At 35.6% G+C, this 10,438-nt stretch overlaps 2 protein-coding genes across 2 annotated transcripts; one reads left to right on the plus strand and one right to left on the minus strand.

The window, feature by feature from the left end:
- Positions 1–412: 412 nt before the first annotated feature.
- On the minus strand, positions 413–1,944 carry LOC140173759 (uncharacterized). The gene is made up of 3 exons (XM_072198333.1): positions 1,879–1,944; positions 772–1,363; positions 413–657 (listed from the first exon to the last, which is right to left on the minus strand). Exons 1-3 carry the CDS (start codon positions 1,942–1,944, stop codon positions 413–415), a joined length of 903 nt encoding a protein of 300 aa, XP_072054434.1.
- Positions 1,945–7,743: 5,799 nt separating this feature from the next.
- On the plus strand, positions 7,744–10,100 carry LOC112755593 (BURP domain protein RD22). Its single transcript, XM_025803781.3, has 3 exons — positions 7,744–8,073; positions 8,285–8,396; positions 9,026–10,100. Exons 1-3 carry the CDS (start codon positions 8,035–8,037, stop codon positions 9,859–9,861), a joined length of 987 nt encoding a protein of 328 aa, XP_025659566.1. The 5' UTR covers positions 7,744–8,034; the 3' UTR covers positions 9,862–10,100.
- Positions 10,101–10,438: the final 338 nt, after the last annotated feature.

The following is a 10,438-nucleotide window of genomic DNA, read 5'->3' on the forward strand; positions in this document are numbered from 1 at the left end:
ATTGAGGTCAGAGGCCTTTTCATGACATTCTTGAATCTAATCATTAACATGAATAAAAAGTCACAGCTCAGACCTCATCTAAATCTAATCAGTACATAACACAGTCATTGTACCTCAATTTTCAAACATAGAGTAAAGAAGTTATTGTTTAAGATAACTCAATTCTCAAAACTAACACATTGTACCTGAAAAGTGCTTGTTGCTGGATCAGTGTTTGTTGCTGGATCAGTGCTTGTTGCTGGATCAATTGATGAATTGTGAGTTGTTGTCTTCTTTTGTGCTCGTCTCTCCTTTTTAGTCATAGGCTTCCAGCTGGGATCTTGTGCTGCATTCGGACATGTCTTGTAGTAGTGGCCTTTTTGGCCACACTTAGAGCAAGTAACAACGAATGTCTTCTTTGCCTTGTTGGTGCTCATCTCTCTCTCTCAACTGGATTGGCTCTTCTCTTTATCTTAGGTCTATGAGCAGCTCTCTTGATACTGGGAGGCAGTGGCCTTGATGCATTGGTAGGTATCCAGTTCTCTTCATTATTGGCTGGTTTAATACAATGTGAATAAGTTGTTCTGATGGCTTCCATAGTTAGCCACTTATGGACAAAATCCTCACCCTTACTATCCATTTTAGCTAGTGCTGCAACTGCATGTCTACCAGACATTCCTATGGATAATAACGAAGTGATGCAGAATCAGAAAAAGGATAATGGACAGACAGTGATAAACCAAAAATTATAACAACTAAATATTTATCCAATAACTATATAACCAGAGTTACCAGTCAACTGCCAAACATTGCATGTGCATGTCCTCTTGTGAAGATTAACACCCACTTTATGGTTTTGAAAACGAACCTCAAAGAGGACTCTTTCCGAATCACCAGCCCATATAGTTCTCCATTTATGACTCTTAGGCTTGATAAATTGATCCAACTTCTGATGTTGTACTGGTGCAAGCGATCCAATGTGAGCCTCCAACTTCTTGTGCATTGCCATCTTTCTCATTATGTAGCACCGCAGCCCTTCACACATTGTTAGAATAGGCTTTTTCCTATGCTCCACAATCTTTGCATTCCATACTTCACACATATTATTAGTTATGTTGTCCACTTTCGACCCATGACTAAAGTATACCTTACACCATACAGCCGGCTCAAATTTTTGTATATACTCCCATGCTGGTGTACTTACTCGCTTTAACTTCTCCATCGCAACACCTAATTCAGTGTGTGTGGTGCACCTTGCACATTCGCAAACCAATTGCTTCGTCTTTTCATCTTTGAAGTGCTTGATGAAGTTCTTCCAGATATGTAGTACACAATTCCTACGATGAGCTCTCAGAAATATCTTCTTCAAGGCCAATGTCAACCCCTGTATCAGTCCAAGGACATGATATTATTAGAAAATTTTAATTAGCAATTGGTTGCATCTTATAATAAATTAACTATTGGCAATAATTTTGTAGAGAGAGATATCTATCTATATGTTTATATATATTCCAAAATAATCATCTAATTTTTACTAGAAAAATCAAATTTGTTAAATACAAGATCTAATCAGGGAGCTGCAGTACAACATATTTAATCATCAATTGACGATGAATGAAATGGACTCTTAGCTAACATAAGAATTAATTCATCCACTAATAAACTGATAAATAAAAAAAGTTTTATCTCAATGGAACATATTAACCAACCAAAGCAGAATGCAGAATTATATATAGTTATGATCAAATTTATAGCACAGTAGTACAAGTCTATAACACAAAACAGAGTACATAATGCATAAGTATTCAATACAAGTAGCTGATTAAATTTATATGCATCCAAAAACAAGTTACAGTAAATTACATCAAACAAGTTAACTTAGCAGGGTTTAGAGTTAACCTTTTGTTGATCGGAGATAAAATTCAGTCCCAACTCAGTGCAATCCCTTAGATCCTGCTTCAACATTGACGAAAATCAGCCCCAGGTGTCTTTACATTCGTTCAGAATCATAGCATACACAATGACAAAAAAGTGGTTGTTGGCATCTTGCCCCACTGCAGATAATAGTTGTCCACCATAGTGACCTTTGAGGAAGCACCCATCCAACCCGATTAGAGGCTTGCACCCATCTTTAAAACCCCTTTTACATGCATACAAACTTATATACAACTTGTCAAAGAGTGGCAGCGACTCTGGCTCCCTGGATTACTCCTGTGTAGTTCCATTAGATAGTCGTGGAGCTTTTTATACTGAGCTTGTTCGTTGCCTATAACTATCTCTCCGGCAACCTTCAGTCCCCTGCTTATCATTTTCTCACTAAGATGTACATTATACTCCTCAATCATATACTCCCTAGCCTGTTTAGGCTTTAACTCAGGCTGAGTCAGTAACCTCTTTACCAACTTTGATGTCACCCATTCTCTCTTAGCTAGATTACTGCCAAAATGTCTAGCACGGTTATGCTCATTAACCAATGTCTTCACCTGATAACACCCCGTAGCACTACTGTTCCAAAAGGTCAGAATCAACCAAGGACAGTTCTCTCCTGTACATGCAGCCCTCGCCCTCTTCTTTTCATTCTTTAGATACATCACATCCTTCCTTTCATACACAAAGTAGTCCTTTAGTGCATTCTTAGAACTTTCCATTATGATAAATGTTTACCCCACCTTAAATTCAACTTTTTCATGTTCTGTCTCCTCATTGAAAGCATCAAATGTAATCTTGTTTTCATTATCATCAGACATTGTGCTGTTAAATACTTCACTCTCATATTCATAAGGCTTGTCATAATCTGGGTCTAACTCTTCTCCAACAATATCAGAATTTGATGCCGTTGTATTTTCAGCCAGTCCATGCCTAGCCTCCACACCACTCCCTGCTTTAGGCGCATCAACTACTGCACCTTCTGTCCCAGTTTTTTCATCCCTCAGAATATGTGTCCTTCTCCTACCTGAATACTTCTTGGAAGTCCGTTTCTTGGCTGTCTTTGGAGAATAGCATGGACCACCTTTACTTGGTCCAGGCTTATCCCTACTATTTAGGCCACCCTTGCTTAATCCCCTATTAGGGCCAGACTTCATCTCACTATCTAGTCCATCCTTCACCTCACTAGCTGGATCACACTTCACCTCCCTAGCTGGATTCTGATTAGCTCTCTTCCTTGGTGACATCATTTTTCTTCTTTTTTTTTCAATCTCTCCTTCCTTTTCTGTTATTCGCTATAGTCACTGCTATGAGTATCTTCATATTCCGGAGGAGGTGGCTTATATGGCTCGTCCTCAGTTGCTTCATACCCATCACTTGAGGAAGATGAGTCACTCATGATAACCTCCTCAGCTTGCATCTCCTCATCCACAACTTCTGGCACACTAACCGGATTATCAAAGTAGATATAAATTTCGTTTGTCCTCTTGTTTTTAATCTTGTTATTCCTCATGTCATTTATCTCAGTATCACCCCTCATTACATGTAAGCCAAATTCTAAGTCAGGTTCCATGATATCAAACCAAACCATAGTCTTGTACCCTATGTAACTCAACTCCTTCAGTAACGTTTCAAAATAAAAGAAGTTCACCAAATCAATGTCTAAAGGTGGCCACTTCTTGACTTTTTCATCAACATATTCTAATTTTTCCTGTGCATTTCTCTTAAAATTTTGTCCATGATGAAAAACAAGAACTACTTCAAACTCATCCATCTGAAAATTATTATTACTAATCAAAATCCAATTCATAACATTTTATCTCACTATGCCAATGGTCTAAACTAATGACAAGCAACATTAATTATTTAACAAATTAATTAAAAAATTTCAAAATCTATTCACGTCCACAACATTTTTAAAAACCCACAACTAGGCAACCCATTTTAACCTACTGAACACTGCAACACCAACATGCAATTTAGGAACAAAAGTTGCCTCTACTGCACGACGTCAGCGACTCCGTCAAGTGCAGAGTCAGAAGAGTCTTCTGAGTCCTTCCTGGCAGCCTTGTCAGCATCCTTGTCAGCACCAACACTTGCTACTTCCACCACTCTCTGTCCTTTTGCACGAAAAAGGTTGCAGGGGCTTTGGTTATTCTGTAAATATGAGTTAGGACTTGGGGGGTTATGAGGGTGAGAATGACATTTTCTTCTTCTTAACTTACAAACCACGTCGTTTTTGAATGTGACAGGGGGACAAATCGACCCTTGTCCATTCTCCCTCATCTACATTGGCACTTAACTCTGGACTAACTGCCAGATCAGCGCCGGTAAGTGCCACATCAGACTTTTCCGTCAACTATGGACGGGGGATACAAAAGAGGGGCGCGATGAGTTATTTTATGCACGGACAGAGTCCGACGTGGGTTACTTTTTTGCTGAGAGATCGCTTTGTCCTAATTTAAAATGAACAGGGATCGAGTTGGATGTTTACTTTTTTCCTTTTGATTTTTGGACGGCATGAATATTATCTTACGTGTTAGTGTTGACTTTTTTTGTTTTTTTATTTTTTGTATTAGAATGGGGCTAAAAACCCAGAATAAAGGACCTATATACAAATTTGTTGGGGTAAGATAGTTCCTCTTTCTTTCTCATTGAGGATCCTGGATACATCAGAGAAAGATGAGTCCCAAAAAACAAAATTAATTTCTAAGTCTAGACTCTTTTTAGCCAAGCAATTGACATATCTATTGCCTTCTCTGTATATCTGTACAAAAATTATTTCTCAATTTTTATATATCACATCACTGATGTTTCTAACAATAAGATTGGAATGAATGGCCAAATTCTTCTTCCCTATCAATAAGCTAAAAACAACAGCAGAATCCACTTCCATCATAATCTATTTTATACCCAAAGTCCACGTTGTACTCAAACCTTTCAGAATACTCCACAATTCTGCCTCAAACATAGTTTTCCTTCTTATTTTGTGTGAAAAGCTAGCTATCCATTTTCCTTCATCATTCTTTAGGATGCCACCACATCCAAACCCGCCTGGGTTTCCTCTCGCTGTGCCATCCAAATTGCGCTTCGCCCAACTTGGCAGTGGTGGGTTCCACCGAATCTGCCTCTTTTTTCTTCGACGCATTTTTCCTACACGGTAAGTTTCTTCTATTAGATTTTCTTGACTTGTTTTTTGATTTTTTGGTGTGGGTGAGGTGGACGTTTGTAATTTGGCTCATTTATTTCTCTATTTCTCTAAGACCATAGTCTCCAGTAGCACATCATAAAGGTGTCCTTCCAGCTCAGCTCTCGATCATTTCCTAAGTTCCTCTTCAGGTTAGTTTGAATCCAATTCTCCCAATTTAAATGGAAAAAATTAGAAATTTTTTTGGGTCTTAGCAATTTACACCATACAATATATGCTTTAGGACAATTCCTCAAGACATGAATAGTATTTTCTATACCTCCATTGCATAGTTGGCATATATCTGAAGCTATAAAAAATTTTTATTTTCTTTTGTTAGTCATTATCTTCTCGTGCATTGCTATCCATAGAAAAATTTTGGCTCTTTGTGGTCCCCACCAATTCCATAGTTTCGTCCACACTATTTTTTTTCTCATTCGGCCAGTTGGCTAGAGCTCTATAGATAGTTTACTGAGTAATCTCCATCCTAAGAGTATTTTCACATCCTCTTGTCATCCTCTCTGTTTGCTTGAGGTGCCGGAATGCTTAAATTTTATCCACTTTGATGGGAGACAGATTTCTTATTAAATTTTCAATATTACATTCTCTATTCTCTCTGGTTTATTCCCAGACTAAACTGTTTTGATTTATATCTGCTGGGTTTAGTGTCGCACCAAACAAGGGGGTTCTCCTACTATTCATTGTTGCTCCCGGAGCTTTGTTGTTAAGTCATTTCCCATTATTTACACTGATCCATACTCAAAATTTAGCCAGAAATTTAGCAACTCTTTTCAAAGTGGGAAGTCACTTGATTTAGGTTGATAGTAGTTGTTTAGCATCTCTCCATTGTACTACTTATGCAATAGAATCCTAACCCATAAGGCATTAGAATTTTTTATAGCTTGCTAGATAATTTTCAAAAGAAAAGCATCATTCATAATGGTAAGTTTCTTGAATCCAAAACCTCTTACGAACTTTGGTTTATACAGGGATAATCAAACACCATTTTCTTCATTTATCCCAAATTGGTATTGCAGAGAGTTGAAGAAGTGAAGAAATTAACTTATATGCAAATAGAAATAAATTACCTTTATCATCTGACTTAACTTAGCATGCTTTTGATTAAGGTGATTTGACTTTTACTTTTTTTATTAACATTTCTCTTTCTTTTTTCTCCATCTTCATTTATTAGTTTTTGGATTTTGTTTTTTTCTCTTCGAATAATAGTCTTGGTGTGATAGTATCTGTGATATTTCTATCTCCCTTAGCTATCCACTTCTATCTTGATTTTTGCATCTAGAAAGTCTCTTCTTTGTCAACAATATCATTCAGTTCCTTGTTGAGGTTATGTTCCAGCTTTTTTAAGAAAGGTTGTTACCATAAGAGTAGTTTCTTTGAATGCCGACAATTTTATTTAGAATTCTATGCTTTGTTTTAACGATGTTGCCAAATGTGTATTTATTCCACTTTAGAAGATTCACCTTAAGGGTGTTAAGAGAGTTTAGCAGGAAAACTTCTTTTCTTCAATTTGCCTTAACACAATCTGTAAAGTTCGGGTGAAGAACTCACTTAGCCTTAAATCTAAAAAGCCTATCTTGACAACCACTGTTCACTTTGTAATTCTTGATCAAGAGAAGGTGGTGATTCGAATTAGTCTTTTTTTTGGTGAACAAAGGGGCCAAAGGCCCATTCGAATTAGTCTTTTAAAAGAATTTCTATAACTAATTTTTTTTGTTATTCTTTATAGTTATGGTCTAACAAGCGAGTTTAGTTTGACTTGTAAGTTGTAAGTAAGGCCCAATATATAGATTACGGATTTCTTTAGCAGCACTACTGTTTTTTGAAAACTTTTTTTTCCCTTCTCTCTCTTTTTCCTTTTTTTATAAACATAAGACCATCCAATTTTTTTATTTTATGATATTGAGAAAACTCAGGATTCTTTTATTTTTTGAATAAAAAATGTGGTATTTACACAAATGTGCAAAATTTGAACAATTTACCATTATACACGTTATTAGGAATAATTATAATATATATATATATATATATATATATATATATATTAAAAATTAATTATTACATCAATTACTCGTATAAAATACAGTTAGAATAATACAAAATAAAGATTAAAAGTATATGAAGGAAATTTGGCTGGAATATTTCGCGAAATATGTTACACTACTTTCTTATCATATTGTCATGGATTCAAATACCATGAATAACCTCAATATATAACAGCAATATCGTACAAAAGATTCATTAACGCTGTAGCAACAAAATCTTAGTTTCATTCCACAAGCACCCAAAAACCTTCAATGTCCAATGCCTTCCCCGAGTTCATTCCAATATGCTGTTCCAGGGTTGCCTCCTATTAAAATAAGAAGAAAAATAGGACAAGTAGATCCTAAAAGAACTAATTTGTGTTCTCCAATCTTACTAAAAGATGAACTTGAATAAATTTTCTTTGAGAGGTTTTAACGAATAATTGTCAATAAATGCCCAATATATTTATCATTAGACAATCTTTTTATTTTATTTTAGTCCCTTTTTTCTACTTGCCTGGCTAGCCGTGGCGAACTTAAATCATTTCAATAATTATTTAAAAAAAAAAACATGATTATAAATAAACATTTCTAGTTTGTTTTAGCCATATACTCTACCAAACTAGACATGTATTTCAGCTTTGAAATAGAAGCAATAATTGTGTCTCATATTATAGCATTGCAAGTTTGCAACAAAATTGGCTGAGACAGGGGCAGTTGAATGAATAGAAGTTACGTGTATGAGTTAGTTGATAAAATTAGTGGTCATTTGTTACGTTTCAAGCAACCCAATTGAGAATCCATTTCACTATATATACAAATGCTGCAACACACATTGTTCTCCACACCTTCGATCTTCTCAACTTTGATCAATACTTGATAAATTAGCTCTCCAATATCATGGGGTTTCATCTCTTTCCCATTATTACATTTTTCATGGTAAGCTTAGGCATATAATTATTATTAGTACCTATCAATATATAATTAATAAATTAATTTAATATTAATATGACTTTGTGAAATTTTGTTTTACTTTGAACCTTTAAGGTATTATAAACCACTAACCCATTATTCAAAGTCTATTTTAATCTGAAATTGCCTTTGCTATTATTATGGAAAATTGAGAATGAAGTTCTATTTCGAAATGCAGGCATCACTAGTGGCAACTAATAATGCTGAATTGCCTCCTCAAATTTATTGGAAGTCCTTGCTCCCAGAAACTCCAATGCCAAAGGCAATCACCAATCTGCTACACCCTTCAGGTCATATTGTACTTCAGAATTCGGATGGTGCCTTGTTCATTTTTCTTATGCTGAATATCATCACTTTTAATTGCTAATTTTAAATCTTTATCAACAAAATCGTCATCAATTAATTGGGAATGACAGATAATTAAAAAAAAAAACACTACTTTACTATATTACTTCATTTTCTTTTCCTAGAAGTTTATATCTTAAAATGTCCTTGTAGTACATTTGTTGCATAGGTTGAGATTTTGAGATGAAAACATGAAATGCTACTACCTCTAGTAGGCAAACTCGTATTATACAACAATTTGTCCCATTAGATAAGTTAAAATCATGATTAAATTCAACAAGTGGAGAAAATAATTCAAATTGTTAATCATTGAGTTCAAGTTGCCTTTTGTTAAAAATATCAGGTTACTATTTTAGTGATGTAACATAGGTATAAATATCTGAGTATTAAAATTTCTGCAAATAAATATCTTAGCAAAAATATCTAACCACATATAAGACTTGAAAAACTATAAGTTAATAATTAAAAATTAAATTATTATCTAATGATTGTTAAGTATTAATTTGACACGAAAAAAAAATCTGCAATTAAGCTTAAAAAAAATACTTGAGCTGACATTGACCAAATTTGAAAGGTTTGACGAATGAGAAATTCACCTCAGTGGATTACGAAGGAGATGGCACCGACGTCAACGTTGGCGGAGGAAACGGAGGAGTCTCCGTGGGAGCTGGGAAAAGAGGAAAGCCAGTACACGTTGGCGTAGGGTACTCTCCATTTGACTATGTATATGCAGCTACAGAGACACAGTTACATCACGATCCCAACGTCGCGCTTTTCTTCTTAGAAGAGACCTTGCATCATGGATCACAGATCAACCTGCACTTCACCAAACCTTCCAATCTACCATCCTTCATTCCTCGCCGACTCGCAGATTCCATTCCCTTCGCGTCAACCAAGGCGAAGGAAATATTCAAGAAACTATCCATCAAACCAGATTCGGACGATGCCGAAAGCATGATAAATACAATAATCGGTTGCGAAAAGCCTGCGATCTCTGGAGAGGAAAAGCAATGCGTGAATTCTTTGGAGTCTATGGTTGATTTCTGCACTTCCAAGATTGGGAAAAATGTTGCGGCGGTTTCTACCGAAGTGAGCAAAGAAAGCGTTTTGCAAAAGTATACGGTTACCAAAGGAGTGAAGAAACTGGGAGAAAAGGAGGGGGCTGTGTGTCATTTACAGAATTACCCTTACGCGGTATTTTATTGTCATAAAACAGAGACCATTGAAGCTTATTATGTGCCTTTGGAGGGTGCTGATGGGAGCAGAGTTAAAGCAATAGCGGTGTGCCATACTAACACATTGGGATGGAACCCAAAGCACTTGGCCTTCCAGGTTCTGAAAGTTGAGCCTGGAACTCTTCCAGTTTGTCACTTTCTTCCTGAGGACCATGTTGTTTGGGTTCCAAAGTAAAAAGAAACTCATGGATACTATTTGTGAGGACCATGTTGTTTGGGTTCAAAAGTAAAAAGAAACTCATGGGTACTATTTGTGAAGTCGTTTAATAACTACTTGGTTTCATAATTGAACTGAAAGAACTGTTCTACTTCTAATTCCTTTCTTTTCTTAGTTTGTTGAACACTTCACTTTCTGTGTACATTGCAAAATCAATTAAGAATGGAGGAAGTGATAGTAACATTGTGCTCGATTCATTTTACTGTTTTATTGATTCTGTATTTGCTTATGATGAATTGTGATGAAAATCTTGTATTTTGATTTGGGATTGCAGTGATTGTATAGTGTACACTATCTTTTTTTTAGGCAAAAAATGTTAAAAATGTATATCACGTTAAAGAGTAAACTAGCAAATTAAATTCTATAAAGATGCCACTGCCTATTTTAGTTAATGCGACCAAAGTGCATCAGGCAGCAGCACGAGTCTTCGGAAAAAGTTATAACAAACATGAAAACTTGAATGAAAATCAACACAGGATTTCTTAAATTCTTCCATGACGTTTGTGCTCTTTGTTAGATGATGGATTGCTTAATT

The sequence above is a fragment of the Arachis hypogaea genome, chromosome 6 (genome assembly GCF_003086295.3).
Source record: "Arachis hypogaea cultivar Tifrunner chromosome 6, arahy.Tifrunner.gnm2.J5K5, whole genome shotgun sequence".
NCBI lineage: Eukaryota > Viridiplantae > Streptophyta > Magnoliopsida > Fabales > Fabaceae > Arachis > Arachis hypogaea.